Source organism: Notolepis coatsorum (assembly GCF_963971535.1).
Source record: "Notolepis coatsorum genome assembly, chromosome: 3".
In the NCBI taxonomy this organism is placed as follows: Eukaryota; Metazoa; Chordata; class Actinopteri; order Aulopiformes; family Paralepididae; genus Notolepis; species Notolepis coatsorum.
In genome coordinates, this window is record NC_140167.1 from 139,769,972 (window position 1) to 139,792,370 (window position 22,399).

General features: G+C 45.4%; 1 protein-coding gene across 1 annotated transcript in view; it reads right to left on the reverse strand.

The window, feature by feature from the left end:
* Positions 1-22,399, reverse strand: part of tns1b (tensin 1b) — a gene marked incomplete at its 5' end in the record, with an annotated part of 180,343 nt that overhangs the window by 15,912 nt on the left and 142,032 nt on the right. Inside the window, 4 exons of the mRNA XM_084311394.1 lie at positions 6,590-6,676; positions 9,926-11,037; positions 11,532-11,739; positions 19,986-20,081. Coding sequence (XP_084167520.1) covers positions 6,590-6,676; positions 9,926-11,037; positions 11,532-11,739; positions 19,986-20,081 — 1,503 coding nt within the window. The remainder of the gene's footprint in view (positions 1-6,589; positions 6,677-9,925; positions 11,038-11,531; positions 11,740-19,985; positions 20,082-22,399) is intronic.

Below are 22,399 nucleotides of genomic sequence, written 5' to 3' on the forward strand. Positions count from 1 at the left end.
GCATAACATAACAACAACACAACATTTAGTCAACGTATAACATTATAATTAGTGCTGTCAAACGATTAAAATATTTAACTCGATTAATCGCATGATTGTCCATAGTTAACTCGCGATTAATCGCAAATTAATCGTTTTTTTTTTTTTTACCTTAAACAGATATTTTTCAAGTTCCAAGTTTTAATACTCTTATCAACATGCGAGTCAACAAATGCTTGCTTTGTGCAGCCATTTAACACAAAAGGATGACCCTCATGCATTGCAAATTTGCATCAAATTCAAAACAGAGTGATGCACAAAATAACTTAAAAGAAAATTATAATTTAAAACAATGAATAAAGTGTGCATGAAATAATAGGGGAAAGAAAAGGTTAGGAACTTGTTACATTCACACACACAAGGGCTGATTAATCACACACCCCCCTCTCTCCCTCACACACACACTCTCCCAGCTCTTTTTCTCTTTTGCCCCTTCCTCATCTCCTCACCCCCCTCTCTCTCTATATCTCACACACACACACACACACACACACACACACACACACACACACACACACACACACACACACACACACACACACACACACACACACACACACACACACACACACACACACACACACACTTCAGAAACAAACATAGTATCAATGAGAGCATCAATAATACACCTGAGTGAAGTCTAGTAATTTTTTTTTTTTTTTTTTTTTTTTTAGTTAATCTTGAGTTAAAAAAATTAGTGGCATTAATAGAATCGGGAGTTAACGCGATATTAACGCGATATATTTGACAGCCTTAATTATAATATAACAACAACACAACATTCAGAGTGGGGGAGGAAATGTCTTTTGTCTTGTGTTGTGGCTGTGTTAACACTTTGCCGCCCAACCGTTTCGATTCCACCCGTTGAGGACCAAGTCCAAGCAAGTTGTTATTGTTTTATTCCATATTAATAAACGGATCAAGGTCCCCGATCAGCTCTGCAGATTTACCCGCCAGATTTAAATCGGCGACATGCAATACCGGCCAGGATTTAAATCGGCGACATGCAATACCGGCCAGATCCTCTTAGGGGCGCCATCGCTCCACTGCAGTATCATTGAGGCCGAATGGGAAATTTTTTTTTTACTATCTGGGGCATTTCATATGAGCCTCGATCCCAGCCGAACATACTCCATCTTTGATCACGTTACCGAACGCAGATTTCAGCCTGGAATAATGGGATTTATGATCAGCCAATGGACATATCGATCTACCAGATTCCGATGACTAATGACGAAATGCTGCCGGCGATCACATGGGCTGACGGTAGGATACTATTCACCCAAATTACAGCCGGATTGGACATTGTTGTAACACGCAAGCGATCGATCAGTGAAAATGGCTACTTGAACGCACACTGTATTGCTAATCAATAAAACGCAGTTTGTTTTATTTCATTCGTATATATACAACAGAAATGGCGTTTGATATAACGTGACTAGACTTTAGCCTCATATCTAGCTTCCCAGAAAAAAGACGAGACAAAAACTGCGATAAAGCTTATATTCACGACGCTATAAAATGACAACCAACCGATGGATTTTTATTTTCTTTAAGCCATTATGAAGGCACGGTTTATGCACTCAAGTGACAATGAGAATGGACAGATAGCAATACTATAAACAGTGGTGCAGTCATAATATGGGCCAAGGCCAAACGCCACGTGCACGCGCGCTCCCGCGCACACGCATACATGTCTCTCTCCTCTTTCATGAGGCGGAGCTGGGGACGAGACGGGCGGTCTTTTGTCACATAACACACGCCCAACACTCCACACACGTGCGCGCACACACACACACACACACACACACACACACACACACACACACACACACACACACACACACACACACACACACACACACACACACACACACACACACACACACACACACACACACACACACACACACACACACACACACACACACACACACACACACACACACACACACACACACACACACACACACACACACACACACACACACACACACACACACACACACACACACACACACACACACACACACACACACACACACACACACACACACACACACACACACACACACACACACACACACACACACACACACACACACACACACACACACACACACACACACACACACACACACACACACACACACACACACACACACACACACACACACACACACACACACACACACACACACACACACACACACACACACACACACACACACACACACACACACACACACACACACACACACACACACACACACACACACACACACACACACACACACACACACACACACACACACACACACACACACACACACACACACACACACACACACACACACACACACACACACACACACACACACACACACACACACACACACACACACACACACACACACACACACACACACACACACACACACACACACACACACACACACACACACACACACACACACACACACACACACACACACACACACACACACACACACACACACACACACACACACACACACACACACACACACACACACACACACACACACACACACACACACACACACACACACACACACACACACACACACACACACACACACACACACACACACACACACACACACACACACACACACACACACACACACACACACACACACACACACACACACACACACACACACACACACACACACACACACACACACACACACACACACACACACACACACACACACACACACACACACACACACACACACACAGTCTACTCTAGGCGATAAGTGCCGGCCGGGGTATACGGCGCGATGAGTCATTTTTGTGTCGTCACGCCGTATACCCCGGCCGGCACTTATCACCTAGACTTTGCATAATAATAGGTGCGCGCACTTCTGCCTCAGTGACGTAGCCTAAACGTTGTTTGACCGCGTTTGCCCACCACTGCATGCCTGACTATAAAGTATATATATAGCTGTTAGAAAGTACATCGGTTTGTTGACAAAGCGTTGTCCTCCAGCCACATATTACACTGCAAGCCGTGGTCGTCAATGTGTTAATATAATTAGTTTTTATTTTTAGGTTCTGTATTTAATATTTATTAGGTTCTGTTTGTTATTTCTACTGTCATTCTATTGTCATTATTGTTATTGTTATTATTATTACTGTCTGGTGATGTTCTGTTTATTATTATTATATTATGTGCTGTCATGTTTTGTTTTATATTCTACAGTATGTAAAAAAACAAAAGAAAATAAAAAATATTTGATAAAATATTTTTAAACACAACATTCAGACAATGTATAACATAATAATATAACAACAACAACAACAACACAACATTCAGTCAACACTTGTATTAAACTCCCCTACCAGTCATAGTTTTAGACGGTCCAAGCATCAAACTAATTAAGTTAGACAAGTCATTCAATATTAGTTTTAGATGTCAGTGTAACAAGTGAAGTAACTTGGTGTGTTTTTACTCTCAGGATTCTATCTCGGTTGTTTTTTGTCCAATGACCTTGCAAGACCTAAAGAGATCCCGGCCTATACTGTTCTGTAAAGTAATGGATCAGATGGGTATTCGATATCAGCTTGTACTTTAAAGTTTATAGTACTTGGAACTGGTATTGGCATCAGTGCGTCCCCCTAGATCCCTTAACAGTAATTCAACATGACTACAAATGTCAACATGACTACAATGGAGACACTCCATGGGCCGCTGAAGGGAACAGGGAGAGCTCTGGATTCATTCCTGCCATCCAGTGGTGTGTCTCTCATCCTGTTCTCATGTGACAGTTTAAGGAAGGAAGATGGATGAGATGAGAGGGGCAGGCAGATGTTTCACTAACTCCATTCAGATGGTGTGGCTTTCCTTTTGGGAGCGCATGTCGCGAGATACACACTATGTGTGTGTGTGTGTGTGTGTGTGTGTGTGTGTGTGTGTGTGTGTGTGTGTGTGTGTGTGTGTGTGTGTGTGTGTGTGTGTGTGCATATGTCTGTGTGTGTGTGTGTGTGTGTGTGTGTGTGTGTGTGTGTGTGTGTGTGTGTGTGCGTATGTCTGTGTGTGTGTGCGTATGTCTCTGTGTGTATGTGTGTGTGTGAATGTGTGCATTTGTGTGTGTGATGTCATTGCAGTTAAGCATGTGCTTGTATTTAAGATGATCTAATCCAATATGAGCCATGAGCGAAAGCAGATGGGAGGGCAAATAGCACTGACCTCACAGCCAAACACACGTAAGTAAAGAGGAGGGTGAGTGTGTGTGTGTGTGTGTGTGTGTGTGTGTGTGTGTGTGTGTGTGTGTGTGTGTGTGTGTGTGTGTGTGTGTGTGTATAGGTGTGTGTGTGTGTGTATAGGTGTGCATGCGTGTGTGCTTCCAAATGTGCTGATGCCAGGAAGTTCCTCTGTGTGCATTACAGAGATACAATTAACACCATGACTTCAGATTCAACAAAAAGTTCAAAGTTGAGGAACAAAAGCTGAGTTCCCTTACAAAAAAAAGTTTGACGGTGGTTTGATGATCATTTAAATTTTACCATGGTACTGGCCAATGTATAAATAATTATTATTCATATAATAATTTATGATCAAAATATCACCAGTACCAATATAATACCATGGTATAATCTAATTCAAACCATGATATTAATGGTCATTTCTTTGGTCACTAAATTATGGAAATACCATGATCGTTTTTTCCAACCCCCCATGCCCTAGTTCGTCGTCAGTTCGATCACCATCTCTATTTTAGATTAGAGTGGGGTGTGAGATCTCCACTGAGGATTGAGGTAAATTTATAATAACTTTTAGGTGGAAAATTATGACGAAGTTCAGCTTGGCCAATATGTGACACCAACCAGGGCATGAGGAAAAAGACACACCCCTCTCAAAAGCTCCTCAAGCAGGGTACATGTAACTCTGTAAAGTACCTGCTCACCAGTACTTTATACCCCTGGTCATGCCCCAATGTGTATTCAGATATTAGTGATCGACACTGTCTCGTAACTAAAGCACTTCCAGGGGGGGGGGGGGGGGGGGACTTTCCAGGCCAAGCATATAAAGCCGATTTGATTAATTTAACCTGGACACTCGCAATGGTTTGTTGTCAGAAGCGGCGCGTCACATGCGTGTGTTCCAAATGCTGGGAAGAGAAAGGCAGAATTTAGCGATAACAACACTAAAGAAGTTATGCTCCTAAATACTTGGCATATGGATTTACTTGGACTGGCCAAAAAGATGACCCGAGACCACAGTGCGTTTTGTGTTACGAGATCCTTGCTAATGAGAGCTTTAAACCAAGTAATTACAGCGGCACTTGGAAACTAAGCATCCTGAATTTAAAACGGAACCGTTAGCTTTCTATCAGAAAAATAACTACGGTTTTAGAGCAGAGAAAACTGTGCTGAAAACTGGGACTACTCGAAAAAGGACTACATGCTTCGTTTATTGTTGCCAATTGGATCGCAAAGACTGGGAAACCCCACACAATTGCAGAGAGCTTTTGGTTACAGATCTCGCCTCAGAGTAGAAGCAGATCTGTGCCTCTTTCTCAGCACAACGCAGCCACGTATCATGGAACTATGTTCAAATGTACAAGCACACCATTCCCATTAAGTCTTGTTTTTGTTTATTCTTGAAAAGCGCATGTGAACGCATTTAAAAAATAAATAAAATTGTCTGCCAACATATTTTGGCTAAATAAGCCTCGATTGTTTTATAAATGTGTATACAGAAACAATTCCGTTTGATAATATTCATTAATTTCATTAATAACATTGTGCTGTAATTTCATTTGCTAATAAATATGCATGATCAAGTTCCAACAACGTGTGCTTTTATTTTGATATTCATTATTTCAATGTTGAAATGACACGATACACATGTGGGGTCGCCAAAAAAATTCCAAAATAAAATGGGGTCGCGGTATGAAAAAGTTTGAGAACCCCTGCTCTACACCCCTGGTCCTGCCCCTGTTCACCAGTACTCTACACCCCTGGTCCTGCCCCTGTTCACCAGTACTCTACACCCCTGGTCCTGCCCCTGCTCACCAGTACTCTACACCCCTGGTCCTGCCCCTGTTCACCAGTACTCTACACCCCTGGTCCTGCCCCTGTTCACCAGTACTCTACACCCCTGGTCCTGCCCCTGTTCACCAGTACTCTACACCCCTGGTCCTGCCCCTGTTCACCAGTACTCTACACCCCTGGTCCTGCCCCTGTTCACCAGTACTCTACACCCCTGGTCCTGCCCCTGTTCACCAGTACTCTACACCCCTGGTCCTGCCCCTGTTCACCAGTACTCTACACCCCTGGTCCTGCCCCTGCTCACCAGTACTCTACACCCCTGGTCCTGCCCCTGCTCACCAGTACTCTACACCCCTGGTCCTGCCCCTGTTCACCAGTACTCTACACCCCTGGTCCTGCCCCTGCTCACCAGTACTCTACACCCCTGGTCCTGCCCCTGCTCACCAGTACTCTACACCCCTGGTCCTGCCCCTGCTCACCAGTACTCTACACCCCTGGTCCTGCTCACCTTGCTCGCGGGATATGTCGGGCTTGTACCAGAACTTGGACGTGTCTTGGACAAACTTCACATTCAGCCTGGTCTCCGGGCTCCCATCTAGGACAGAGATGAACAGGAAGTGAATATACACCGTCATATCTGTCGTCATGTACAATACTTTAATAATGCCCAAGCTTAAAGGGGCACCATGACATTCATGACACACCATAAAGTTCAGTCTGTTATTTTTCTAACTTTCCCCATTATGGGGGTGGGAAAATGTCTGTTAACACTTTAATCGCCAAGGACGCCTAAACTCGTCATTCCCGGCCATGCTAATTCTGCCAATGACGCCGTAACACGTCATTGAGATCAATATTTCAAAAATCGGTGATCGCAATCATATTTCTCCCCCAGATACTTGAGATCTACTGTTGATCCCCTCTCAACTCTCCAACGGTTCAAGAGCGCCATCTGGTGGCCGATCGGCGGATCGCCCAAACCGGAAACCGGAAACGGAAACTGGTGCTCATCCAAATTCGGTCCGATCACTCGCTATAGGTGCCGGGACTCGAGCGCGACACAATGGATAGTGATCCGTTACCAATAACTCGATAAACAACATGATTTGGACGTATATACTATTATACAACCTGGAGATGGATCGCATATTTCAACATCCCATAATAGGAATATTTTTGCTCCACGCTCATCGCCCAACGCTACGAGGAAGCTGCGGTGAGTTTCAGCGTTTTTTTTTACCGTGTTCGATACAAACTGCTCTAATGATCATATCACCCACACTAGATGAATCATCTAACGTTGGCCACGGAATTATAAACGACCCCCCCCCCCATCCGGTCAACATCAGATGATAAGTAGTAACTTCTAGAAGCACGTCCATTTGAAATTTTTTATCTCGCGCAGATCGTTATCGAACTGTATTTGATCATCAATATAATGCATTTAGAGCTATAAATCACGTTCTGGAGAATGCTGCAGAAAACGATAAAAACATATTTATACTTTAGACCGTATTTTAGTATGAATATGTGAATGAAAAAGTATAACGTTCCTACGTCCTGAACGATAGATAATTGACGTTGAATGGGCCATAGTAATGTCAATTTAGCAATACAATTTAAAAAGTTATAGCCCTGCAAAGAAGGGGAACTTCTCCATAGACAAATAGAGCTGGCAGAGGATGGTATAATGATGTACATAAGCCTGGCGAAGAAAGTGTTAACATCGTAACCAGAAGCTAAGATTGAATCAGAATCTAACCTACTGTTTTGGGGGACCCTGCTGTTTTTATCATACATCGATCAATACAGTGAAGTGCCAATACAGAAACCTTCTCTCTACATTGTGGCAAGTGCCTAGGTAAGAAGAATAACACAAACAATTGTAATGTCAAGGTATCACTTTAACATACAACTCAACACTATCAATGTAAATGTCAAGGTACTGTATCACTTTAACATACAACTCAACACTATCAATGTAAATGTCAAGGTATCACTTTAACATACAACTCAACACTATCAATGTCAGCAGTCAATGCATATGTTGCTGAAAATATCACGTTAAAGCTCTAAAGTATCCAATAAGTATTCTGGTGTTGAACGGAATGCTTCCCCGGTCTGCGTACTGACTGGGTGCTATTCCAACATCTAAAAGCTACAATCATGCCAGAGAAAACATGACAATGACGACATGCCAAAAATCTGCAAGAAGCCAGACTTAGCCTCAGTTATACCACTTTTTATTTATTACTATTATTTGACCACCAGGGTCTGTTGGTATTGGCAGGTATTCTGATGCTATTTTGTCTCATATGAACACAATAATGGGATTTCTGTGTTGTTGTTGTTGTTGTTGTTGTTGGTTGCTGTGTGACATATTGATACCGTATGTAGCATGCCATATCAATGTGCTTCCAAGGGAATTCGATTTGCCCGTGACCACGGCAAGTGAAAGGATTTATAGTAAATAGGGTTTGAAAATAAATCCCTGGGCACCAACAAATTCTGGCAACAGAATACAAGAATACAGAATGTCTGTCTGCCACCATATTAGTAGCTGTTGTGCTCAGGATGGACTCTTAACACATTGACGACCAGCATGGAGCGCCGATTTATAGGCCAGAGGACAGAGGTTTGTTTACAAACCGATGTACTTTCTAACAGCTATATATATAATTTATAGTATTGCTATCTGTCCATTCTCATTGTCACTTGAGTGCATAAACCGTGCCTTCATAATGGCTTAAAGAAAATAAAAATCCATCGATTGGTTGTCATTTTATATCGCCGTGAATATAAGGTTTATCGCAGTTTTCGCCTCGGTTTTTTTCTGGGGAGCTAGATAATAGGCTAAAGGCTAGTCACGTTATATCAAAGCCATTTCTGCTGTATATATACGAATGAAATAAAACAAACTGCGTAGCATCCGGACTATTACAGAGCATCTATGGATGAAATGGGGGCGGCGGGGGACGCCGATCAGTATTATTGATTAGCAATACAGTGTGTGTTCAAGTAGCCATTTTCACTGATCGATCACGTTACGTTTTAAAACAATGTCCAATCCAGCTGTAATTTGGGTGAATAGTATCCTACCGTCAGGCCATGTGATCGCCGGCAGCATTTCGTCATTAGTCATCGGAATCTGGTAGATCGATATGTCCATTGGCTAATCATAAATCCCATTATTCCAGGCTGAAATATGCGTTCGGTAACGGGATCAAAGATGGAGGGTCTTCGTTTGAAACCGAGGCTCATATGAAACGCCCACAGACAGTGAAAAGAATTATTTTTTCAATCGCCCTCAATGATACTGCAGTGGAGCGATGGCGCCCCTAAGCGGATCTGGCCGGTATTGCATGTTTCGAAAATCAAATATGTGGGTAGGTCCTGCAAGTCGATCGCGGACGTTAATAGCGTTATTAATATGGAATAAAACAATAACAACTCGTGGCTCTGGTCCTCAACGGGTGGAATCGAATCACGAGTTAACTCGTGCTTGGGCGGCAAAGTGTTCAAAGAAACACCACATACATAGAGATGGCTGCCAACAGAGAGAGAGAGAGAGAGAGAGAGAGAGAGAGAGAGAGAGAGAGAGAGAGAGAGAGAGAGAGAGAGAGAGAGAGAGAGAGAGAGAGAGAGCAGAGAAGACAGCGATAAGAAGCCACTGATTTGTCTACTCATAAAGGCACAGCAAAACTCGGCATAGTGTAACTTTATTTGTATTGCCTCAGTCATGTGGATGCTGACTCTGAAACTGTTCCCTAAATAATGTATTTGAATTGACTGAATCGTTACGACCCCTAATACCTTATGTTGATATGATACTGTATGGTCTCACCAGGCATGTTGAACTTGGAGAAGTCTGGAAGAGTGTGGAAGTAGCCTTGAGTAATTCCTCCACTTGACAGCGGGGACGACATCTTCCCGTTGAGCGTCCCATAGGACAGGGCTCCGTTGGGCCTCTCGCCACTCGACATGCGCCTCTTCTCGGGCAGCTGGGGCTGCAGGCCGGGTGCCGGGCTGCCCTGCCTGAACCCCAGCCCCGCTCCCATCATCCCCCCATCCAAGTAGCCAGCAGGGGAGACGGGAAAGGAGGGCGTGGGTGGTCCCTGGTACCCAGAGGAGCTGCTCTGTCGGGACAGGGTGCCGTGCCGCTCGTCTGGGGTGGTATAGCCACTGTGCATGGGGTGCCGATCCAGACTGGGGCTTCTCTGAGACACCTGCGATATGGACGGGTGACGGGCCAACACCGGACTCACCTGGTGGGGGATGGACGGCTGTCGGCTGAGCACCGGGCTGGTCTGCATGGGCTGGCCCAGGGATGACTGTCGGCTGAGCATGGGGCTGGTCTGCATGGACTGCCCCAGGGATGATTGTCGGCTGAGCACAGGGCTCCGTTGGGACCCCTGGTCCACCAAGGCCTGTCTGCTCAGCATGGGACTGCTCTGCGTTCCCAGAGAAGGCCGGCGGCCCAAGACAGGACTGCTGCTGAGACCTGTGATCGCCATTAAATCGAAGCCATTGGCTGGCAACGGTTGGCGGCCTAGGACGGGACTGCCCTGATTGGCTGAGCGCTGCTGAAGGACGGGGGTGTGGGCGGAGCCGAGAACAGTGGTCCGGTGCAGTGTGTGTGGACTCTCGTGGCTGAGCATGGCTTGCATGGGTTCTGGGGTGGCTGGCTGGGGCTCTGAGTAGTTCCCCAGCATGCTGCTGCTGGGGCCAAGGTAGGAGAGTGTAGGGGTGGGGGTGCCAAGGTAGGAGAGTGTAAGGGTGGGGGTGCCAAGGTAGGAGAGTGTAGGGGTGGGGGTGCCAAGGTAGGAGGAGGCAGGGGAGCTGGAATTCAGGTAGGAGGAGGTGGGGGTCGGATGGGAACTCTCAGCTTGCTGGAAGAGGAAGCCTGGATCAGTAGTGGGTTGGGACGGGCTACTCGCATTACCATCTGGTAGGTCTCTGTAAGGGAACCAGGAAAGATAAAAATTAATGCATATTTTAACCTCCAGTCAGGAGGAGACATGTGCCGCCCCTAGATTTGTGATATGCCTTTGAAAGCTAATTGACCATATTCACACAGCGGCCATTTTGCTCTCATGACATGCTCAGATTGAGATTCCTTTCATACAAGGTGGGGACAGGGTGGAAAAAAATCACAACCTGAGCACGACATAAGAGCAAAATGGCCGCCGTGTGAATATGGTCAATGGTGTGCTGACGTACCATCCAACATTATTGTCTTTCAAGGGCTTGAGCGGGCACACACATACAAATACACACTCATACAGTATGTATTCACAAGTTTAACAAGTAAAATATTTGCTGGTGTATTTAACTCGTTAACATTTTAAACAAAGAAGACATATTGATGCCACCAAAGACTTTCGAGTGTGGCATTACCCTATTATTTCACGACACTGCTTACACCATGAAATGTGTGGTGCTAGACTCACCCCTGGGTGTCTTGATTTGGGCTGCCAATGGTGGTGGGTTGGATTGGGCTGCTGCTGGACAGTGGTGGGTTGAGGGTGTGGATGGAGGAGGGGCTGGGGCTTCTCTGCCTGATGGTCTCTCCTGGTGGGCTTGAGCCGACAGGCGATGAGGGCTGCTCTCCACCTGCCTCCGCTGACCTGGCCACCGACTCCACATAGCTCCTCGGTGCTGCAGAGCAACAGAGATACCTTCTACAACATGGGCCATACAGACGAGGTCGGATTTCAATTGCCTTTCTTTTTTCTTTCCACACAGAATAGCGTATATGGGCACTGGTTTGACATTAAAACCAATCTCCCAGTGCCCTGGCTAATGTGGTTGCAGGACAAGGTCCTTTCTTTACATGTTCTGCTCTAGCTTTTTAACCTATTTGGCAGTATCTGCGGTATCTGTAAGTTTCCCATTTACAGTCAATTCATAGTTCTAAGCTGTTTCAAAATTGAAACACCTCTCTCACTAAATAGTGATGATTAGTCAGAATCATTCTACAGAAGATCCAGGAAAAAGGGATGAGCGTTTGGGCATCTTCGGATTGGAAGGTCTAGTCCCACTACATCTCTAAAGGTGCTCCCATAGTCGAGCGGACCGTACACGGAGCGGACTCTCGCGGACTCAAAGCGGACCCAAAGCGGACTCCAAGTGCGAAGCTCCTATTTTCTAATGCGCGGACGTCCGCGCCGCTGACTTGGTGTCACACAAAACGATAACATAGAGTCTATGTTATCTCCGTTTCCAATATTTCGAAATAAAATTGGTGTTTTTATTTCATGCAATGCGTGTTTGTCATTTCAGCACCACGCGCTGTCCACCTAGTGAGCAAGCCTATACGGTACATTGCACCTCACTGCCTATATACCTGTTATTCAAGTGTGTAAAACTGCCCATTTTATTATCTAAATATTTACTCTTTATTGACATCGGATGACGACGACATGACAGAAGTTGAACAGCGTGGGAAAAATTGTGTAAACTGGCGCGAGACATGTAGGAAATTGGTCCGCGGAGGTCCACTGAGGTACGCTTGACTATGAAAGCTCAAAGACCTCCTCAGAGTCCAGGGCGCGTACAGTCCGCTCAACCATGGAAGCACCTTAAGGCAACACAGTCAACCTTCAGGTATAGCATCGTTCCCGAAAGGGAGGCAATGCAGTACAAACCAAGACATCTGATGAATGAAAACTGAAAATGAAAAGGTCCGGTGATGGCAACATAAAACAGAGTAGGCGCTGTACTCAACTTATCCTTCACTCTTACACTAAGCTCCAGTTCCATAGTCCCATAAAACGGTTGCTATATGTTTTGAATTACTTGAGGAATTTGTTAATGTAGTTATAAGTTAAGGATTTACCTTAGACAATAAAGTCATCCATTCGGTATTTATTGAATATCCCTTCTCCCACGGTGCATGGTTTTGAAAGCGCGGTACAAAGGGCCCTAGGGGGGCTGAAGCAGGCGTGCACAATTACATCCTGAATCAGTGAAACCACCGTCCCAAGTCATCAGCTGCACCCCATAAACTTAACCCAGTCCGTTTGCCCCCGCTGGAACGTCTCAAAACACTTCCCCATAAGAAAGCCTTTTCTAGTTTAGGCATAATATGCTGTAGGCCCAGTACAGGCCTAACGGAATCCATCTGTTTTTCCGGCACCCCCGAGTTGTCTGCAGTGTTTAGACCGGACAGGCTAACAAGGGGATGGCCGAGTAAATCTCTATAACCCCTGGCAGAATGTCTCATTGCAATGCTCTCTGGAGTTTATTTGTATTATTATTCCTAATGAGGTGAACATCACCGCAACACTGCCATCTCACAGTAGGCTACAGAAATCTTGGGAGCGCCTCACTTTAGGGGGCACCAATAATAACTGAGTACCTAGGAAATAATGAAGAACTCTGTGTTAACAAAGTATGGACGAAATATTATTTAACTGATGGTTAACTTTTAGAGTCAGAGGCAAGCAGGTAGAAAATGGGAATTTGAGAGACAAAGGATAATTCTTTACTGAATGTGTCTGGCTAAGTAGAGGTCATTCTGGAAGGATTCAGGTCAGGAGACTTGAGTAACTGGTTAATCAAAAGTTTGTTAAAGGGGACATGTCTTGCTATTCCTTTCACTATTTGGGCAACTTTACACAATTCCTGTGAGTCTATGGAACACATCTGTACTGTTTTGTATTTCTAATCAAGTATTCAAAAGTAGCATTTTTCGACTTCAAGATTCCAAGCTGTTTTGGCCTGGCTCCGCCCATAAGGGTTTTGGGTGACAGTCACCCACAGTCTGCGATTGGCAGACAGAGAGACAGAGAGAGAGATAGAGAGATAGAGGAGGGGGATAATAATTAATTTCGCCGGGGGGGGGGGCATAATCCCACAATGCATTGGTAACTTGATTCAAATGACAGTATATAACCCTGTGAATATTATTGCACGGATCGGAATACGGGCGTGCGTGGGAGTCAAAGATATTTTGACAGTGATATGAGAGTGCTCCCAGGGAGAAGCCCCACCCCGCGCGCTGGTCGAGGTTGTGTGTAAAATGCGTGTGTGCTTCCCCGCGTGCCGGTCGAGGTTGTGTGTAAAATGCATGTGTGCTTCCCCGCTCGCTGGTCGAGGTTGTGTGTCAAATGCGTGTGTGCTTCCCCGCACGCCGGTCGAGGTTGTGTGTAAAATGCATGTGTGCTTCCCCGCGCGCCGGTCGAGGTTGTGTGTAAAATGCGTGTGTGCTTCTCCGCGCGCCGGTCAAGGTTGTGTGTAAAATGCGTGTGTGCTTCCCCGAGAGAGAGAAGCTCCTGTCCCCCTCTCTCTCTCTCTCTCTCTCTCTCTCTCTCTCTCTCTCTCTCTCTCTCTCTCTCTCTCTCTCTCTCTCTCTCTCTCTCTCTCTCTCTCTCTCTCTCTCTCTCTCTCTCTCTCTATCTCTCTCTCTATCTCTCTCTCTCGTTCGCTCGTTCTCTGCTGTCTGTCGCCACCCTCTGTTTGAGGAAGTAATTCCACTCGCTCTGTTGTTGAGCGAATTGTTGATTGTGGGCGGTGACTACAACCAGTGCCTTATTCACGTCAGCAAAACAGTCAAATCAGAATGGCTTAGTTGAGTGAGGGAAGATCTCGTGAACTCGAGACTAGACTGATGAGTCAAAATGATAATTAGAGACACAGACCACATTGATATAATCCCCCATTGCTAGGAAACAATGCTAAACACTGGAAAATGCCATTTATATGACACCGGAAGAGAACAGGATCCAGCCATATTTTTCCAGCACTGGATTAGTCAACATGAATGACCAAGTAGCTCAGGTGTTCACGGCTAATTTATTTGTAATTGTTAGGCCATTTGAATCCACCATTTATGGCTAAATGGAGCCTCTAATAAATATGATTGCTCAAGACGCAAAATACGGCACAACTTATACTATTCTGAGAAGATAATTCATCTGTATCTGGATAACCGAGGAACAGATTTTGTCGAGGCAGGTAGCATTATGTCGGGAAAATGTATGTAACTTAGCCAAGTGAAGCATTAGTATTCTCTCATTGGCCGAACCTCTAGCAAAAATTTAACCGGTCCCTATTTCTTCTGGCTCTGGCCCTGGAATCCCCTCAAAGAACATGGATAACCACTGACCTACACTGTGGCTACCAACCTACAGTATATCAACACTGCTAACACAATATTGATATTAACACTTTATTCTCCGCCATGCGTAATCTGCCAATGACGCCGTAAGGCGTCTTTGAGATCAATATTTCAAAAATCTGTGATGGCAATCATATTTTACCCATGGAGACTTGGGATCTCCTGTTGATCTCCTCTCAACTCTCCAACGGTTCAAGAGCGCCATCTGGTGGCCAATCGGTGGATCGCCCAAACAGGAAGTGACGCGCCGGAAGTGGTGCTCATCCATATTCGGTCCGGGCACTCGCTATCGTTAGCGGGACTCTAGCTCGACACACTGGACAGCGATCAGTTGCCAATAACTCGATAAACAACATGATTTGGACGTATATACTATTATACAACCTGGAAATGGATCGCATATATCAACATCCCATAATCGAGAACTTTCTGCTCCAACGGTCAGAGGAAGATGCGGTAAGTTTCAGCGTGTTTGATTATTATTAAACGTATAAACTGCTGTGATCTATGTATCGCCCATACTAAATAAATGATTTAACGTCGGCCACGGACTTATAAACCCCCTCCCCTCCGGTCACCAGCAGATGATGAGGCAGGACGTTTAGGACCTTGTACAATTGAAAGTTTTAATATGACGTCAATCGGTATCAAACTACATTTGATGATGTAATATATGTATTTATAGCTATAACTCGCGTTCTGCAGAATGCTGCAGAAAACGATAAAAACATATTTATACTTTAGACCGTATTTTAGTATGAATATGTGAATGAAAAAGTAGAACGTTGCTACATCCTAAACGATAGATATTTGACGTTGAATGGGCCATAGTGATGTCAATTTAGCAATACAATTTAAAAAGTTATAGCCCTGCAAAGAAGGGGAACATCTCCATAGACTTATAGTGGTGGCAGAGAGGGGATTAAGATCAGAATAATCCCTGGCAGATAAAGGGTTAAGTTTACATCTGTGGAGTCACCAGTACATTCTAAATGTATGTCTTGCACTGGCTAACTACACTTTACGTGATATCCTAGTACCATGTGCTGCAGTCTGGAATGCGAAACCTTTGTTGTGTGATGTATTGGCACAAGATTATCAGCAATTTATCGGCAAATAAAAACAATTCTGATTCTAACTTTTGACTTAATTTACTCGCAAGCTGCAAACACACACCTATTGTGCAGATTACACAGCACTGCAGTAGTAATTTATTCAACAATATAGATCCCCTGCACGGACAGGGAGGGACTTGTTGTGACTCTATAAGAAGCGAAGAATGAGGAGGCTGGGTAGTCTGGAGGTAAAAGCATTCGCCTACCAACGCAGAGACCCGGGTTAAATTCCCAAAAGCAGTACCTCTGGCTTGGTCAGACGTTCCAACAAACAAACTTGGCAGTGTTTGCGGATGGGATGCCGGGAGGAGAGGGTATTAGTCCCGGTCGTTGCATTAGCGACTGCTACTGGTCGATCGGGGTGCCTGCTCAGCGGGGAGAGGATCTGGGGGAGATAGCGCGAACCTACGGCCTCCCAATGAAACTCCTCGCTGTCAGGCTGGCGACTCCACATGTATCAGAGGAGGCATGTGGTAGTCTACACCCTCTCCAGACCGACAGTAGGGTAGGGCAACGACCGGGAAGGGAATTGGCATAATAATAACGCGAAGAATGAATTGCCATGATGGAAAGGTAGAAAACATTGAAAGGAAAGATATTAAATGTTGATGTGAGGCATGAAAACTGGATGAACAGTGTGGTGGCTGGTTGTTATGGGAGCATCAGGTGATGATTGGTGGCTTCCGGGTAGCGCTCGCTTACCTTCCTCTGACACGCTGGTTTCATCATCTGAGGAGCATAATGTCGTCGGAGGCAAATTCAGAAGAAGTAAAAAAAGGTAAGCGGAGAGGAGAGAGAGATAGAGAGAGAGAGAGCGAAAGCGAGAGAGAGAGAGAGAGAGAGAGAGAGAGAGAGAGAGAGAGAGAGAGAGAGAGAGAGAGAGAGAGAGAGAGAGAGAGAGAGAGAGAGAGAGAGCAGAGAAGACACAGGGAAGACACAGCAATAAGAAGCCACTGATTTGTCGCTTTGAGAGAGAAAAGGGAGGGGGGCGGTGGAGAGAAGGGGAAAGACTGATACTGTAGAGAGAGGGACCAAGAAGAGAGAGAGTGAGAAAGGTGAAGAAAGGTGAAGAAAGTGTGTGTGTGTGTGTGTGTGTGTGTGTGTGTGTGTGTGTGTGTGTGTGTGTGTGTGTGTGTGTGTGTGTGTGTGTGTGTGTGTGTGTGTGTGTGTGTGTGTGTGTGTGTGTGTGTGTGTGTGTGTGTGTGCATGTTTGTATCTGTGTCCATGATTGAGGACCACTGAGTGGCCAAGTATGACCTGCCTTGCAGAGGCCCCAGTGTCTTAGTCAGCGGATCTCGGAGAGTTTGCCTTCAAGTTCAAGTTTCTTTAATAGTTGTCATACAGAAGTACAGAATACTTTTATACAAAATGCTTCTTACTGTTACGCTCCAGAGACTGTGCAAGACAAGATAAGTATGAAATAAAATAACATAGTATAGCATGTGAATTAGAAGTAAAAAAAAATTAGGCGACAGTGTTCAGTATAGACATATATGTACAATGTTCGATGCAGAATAGACGTAACTGAGTTACCATATAATATACAATACTATGCAGTGTACTAATATACAATACTATATAGTGCAAGGCAGAAATGGGATGAGGTGCAATTTAGGTACAATTTACAGTAGGTGTACGAGTTGTAGTGCAAATCCTTTATCAATAAATATAAAGTGTGTTTGTGTGATCTAAAGTGTGGAGAGTGGGTGCTGCAGTGTGTTGTTTGTTTAAGTGAGTGTGTGTGTGTGGGTGTGTGTGCTGTGTGCTGTGTGCATTTGATGGTTGTTGCATAGTGTTTATTGTTCGTTTAGCAGCCTGATGGCCTGGGGATAGAAGCTTCTTCTGAGTATTTCTGTGCTCGCCTTAAGACTCCGGTATCGCTTGCCTGACCACAGCAGTTCAAAGAGGCAGTTGTTCGGGTGGCTGGAGTCCTTGATGATTCTCTTAGCCTTCCCCCTGCACCGCTTGTTGTAAATGTTCTGGAGGGTGGGAAGCCCCCCTCCAATTGTGCGTTCGGCTGAACGTGTCACTCTTTGTAGTCTGCTACGGTCTTGTGCAGTGCTATTCCCAAACCAGGAGGTGATGTTGCCAGTCAGGATGCTCTCTATTGTACATGAGTAGAAGTTCCTAAGGATCTTCTGACTGACTTGGAACTTCCTTAGGCGCCTGAGGAAGTAGAGGCGTTGTCGTGCCTTCTTCACAACACTGTCAATGTGTGTGGTCCATGTCAAGTCCTCGGATATGTGGGCTCCGAGGTACTTGAAACTGTTCACTCTCTCAACCGGTGCCCCGTCGATGCTGAGGGGGCTGTAGTCCTTGACCCCCGACCTCCTGAAGTCCACAATCATCTCTTTTGTTTTGCTGACGTTCAGGGAGAGGCAGTTCTCTTGACACCACTGTGACAGATTCTCTACCTCTTCCAGGTAGGCCCTCTCGTCGTTGGCAGAGATCAGGCCCACCACTACTGTGTCATCAGCAAATTTGATGATTGTGTTGTTGTTCCGCTGTGCCACGCAGTCATGTGTGTACAGGGAGTAGAGGAGGGGGCTCAGAACACAGCCCTGGGGGGCCCCTATGTTGAGCGTGATGGATGAGGAGGTGCAGTTGCCTGCTCTTACCACCTGGGGTCTGCCCGTCAGGAAGTCCAAGACCCACTGGCAGAGGTCATAGTTCAAGCCCAGGTCCCTGAGCTTGGCTATGAGTTTGGAGGGGACTATGGTATTGAATGCTGAGCTGTAGTCGATGAACAGCATTCTCACATAGTTCCCCTGCCTCTTGTCCAGGTGTGATGCTGCTGTGTGCAGGACATGGGCTATGGCGTCCTCCGTGGACCTGTTGGGGCGATATGCAAATTGCAGGGGGTCCAGGTTGATGGGGAGGGAGGAACAGATGTAGCCCTTCACTAGCTTCTCAAAGCACTTCATGGCTATGGAGGTGAGGGCTACAGGGCGGTAGTCGTTGAGGCAAGCGGGCGTAGATTTTTTGGGTACAGGGATGATGGTGGACTTCTTCAGACAGGTGGGGATGACAGCCTGTTCCAAGGACAGGTTGAAGATGTCAGTGAATACCGGGGCCAGTTGGTCGGCACAGACTTTTAGGACGCGGCCGGGGATGCCGTCCGGTCCACAGCATGAGTCATAAAGAAAGCATGTTCTTAGGAGCGCATTTCATAACTGATATTTCTGGGGGTTACGCTCCCTCATTTAGCTGTCGGCTGTATAAACCTCCGACTTACTTTGAACACCATGAAGACATGAAGGTGGGCCATATGTCAAACCTCCACACATTCCTATAGAAGAAAGATGAAAACTCCCTGTTCACGTTTCAGAGGTTGTGTGTGTGTGGGGGGGGGGGGGGGGGGGGGGGGCTTGTAAAGCTAAGATGATGTGGCGATTTGATATGCAGCTAAGGGTTTGTACTTTATGTGTGTGTGTGTGTGTGTGGGGGGGGGGGGGCTTGTAGGCTTGTAAAGCTAAGATGTTGTGGCGATTTGATATGCAGCTAAGGGTTTGTACTTTATGTGTGTGTGTGTGTGTGGGGGGGGGGGGGGGGGCATTAGCAAGCTTTAAGGGCTTGTTTATCTCAGCTGGATAGATGTATCTTAATAGATGTACGGTTACTTCTGTGAGACACAACCAACCTCCAAAAAAGTAAAAGTTGGAACCAACCTGAGCCTGTTTGGTTGAGGAGTATCTCGGCTGGGTTGTGGGGCTTCAACCCCAGGGCAGACAGTGGGGTCTTGGCCAGACCAGGAGGGGAGCGACCTAAGGAAGAATGGAGCGTTATCACCAGATAGCTTGCATCACAACAGTCCTGACAGCTGCTACCTGTCTTTTGTGTTCTATAGACTGAGAGAATACACTCTTAAAAAAGGTATGTGCCATTTTTCAAAACATCTGTGAGTCTAATTGACATATCTCAAATCCCGCCCTCTTTTCTTGATCCTCCAATTACAACTGTTGCTTCCCTCGGTGGGTCAGAGGGAAGCAACAGTTGTGATTGGAGGATCAAGCAATGAGGGCGGGGATTGATATGTGTAATATATATAAAGTAAAACACGTGTAATGTTACTTTTCAACACAGCAGAGCAGCATAGTCATGGGTATGATACATGGAGATACAGTATGGTGTATAGCCAGTAGCCAACTGTTTTTCCTGTCCATTTACAGGACGATACACACTAGGGGTGTAACGGTACACAGAAGCCATGGTTCGGTACGTACCTCGGTATTGGGGTCACGGTTCGGTACAACAGATTTTTTTATTATTTTTTTTTTTATTATATTATTATATTTATGATAATTATTATAATTATTATTATTAAATAGAATAATTTTCTATAGGCTTGCCGTGGTAGTCAGTGATACTGGTGTCATTCTGTGTTCAGGCATCCAGAGTAAATTAATTTTGCCCCTAGCATAGTGCCCCTTTAACAACTTATAGGCTTGCTAAGTTTCACTTTCACTTCTAGAGTTTTTAACTTCACGTGAAGCCGAGACTGAAGACTAGAGAACAGATGACATGTTACACAACAATGGCAGAGGATTATTTGGATTTTAAACACAATAGCAGTTAAACTGGAGACTGGAGAGGAGCTCAGATGATCAGTCCGAAAAAGTATGTTTATTTTTTTTATTTGATCAGCGTGAGTCCGGCGGGGGAGAATGTTGTTGTTGTTTGTTGGCGACGCGCGTGTGTCAGTGGCGAATCCTTATGGAAGCCAACGGAAGCCATGCCTCCCTATTAAAATATGAATTAATATCAAATATGAAATATGAAAAGAAAAAAAAATATATATATATAATCTTTTTTTAATATAGTTTACATTCTTTTTCATCTGTGCATCTGTGTTATAATTTTTTTCTTTTTTAAATGTCTCCCTCTTCTCCTTCTCACTCCCTCTAACACACTGTCAGACTCACTGTGCTCACTGCAGCTATAGAGAGGAGGCAGGGGGTAGGTCTCTTTCTCCAGCCTCAACCATGTGATTCATGTATCTAGAGTCCAAATCCGATCCTAGCCAATCAGATTCGAGCTGACTGCCACACCCTAAACGTTTAAAACGGGGCTGTGAGAAGAATCCTGAGTGTGGCCTCCCCTCTGCACACCTCCCCTCTGCACTCTGAACATTGTATTAACCCGTGACTGCTCCCACGGGCCGAATATTGCCCCGATCCTCGCGAGATTAAATCCACGGGTACCTCTCGGCGTGCCGAAGCTTTTCCTAAATCACTTCCATCATCGAAAACAAGGGGAAAAGGTCGGCTCGCGACCCTGAAAATGTTGCGTGATTTTAAAAACGCTGTATTAAGTGAGCCTATTATGGGATCCACGCGAGCTTTCTATCGTGGAAACATCTGGGCATCCCGCAACTTTTACTCATTCACATGTAGCCCCGAAAATGCTTAGAAAAGGAAAACCGAAAGCGTGGAATAAACTCGCCGAAACGGAAAAGTGTCCCACGGGCGCGCCATGATTCCGATCCGCGTGAAAATATTCACGGCCATAGAGGAGACCGTGGGACACCTTTTTGCAACCGAATATGTGTCTCGAATTTGCTCCCACGCGGCGCGCAAAATCGTGCAAGGAAAAATCTGACCAAAAATGAACCAATGCTCCAGCAGTATTAATGACCCTGATGTAAACAAGACAAACGTCTTTCTCTGGTCTGCATCCCCTTATACAATTGTGTGTATTGAGCCGTACTGTATTGTACCCATTCTGCAATCTGTTAAATAAATAAAAAGAAAGTTTGACTGGCTGCCGAGCCATACTGTAGTGTACATGGTGACTGCTTGACTTTAAAAAAAAAAGAAAAAAAAATATTAATAAAAATATTTAATAATTTTTTTTTTAATAATTTTTTTTGGCTTCCCCTGTTATTTTACCCACGCGACGCCACTGGCGTGTGTGTGTGTTGGCGACGCACGGCGTGTGTGTGTTGGCGACGTGCGGCGTGTGTGTGTGTTGGCGACGCGCGGCGCGGCCTGTGTGTGTTGGCGATGAGGCGTATTCGTCGTAGGCTGCATGTACCGCACCGTGACGGCCGTACCGTAAATTCGCGGGACGAATACACGTACCG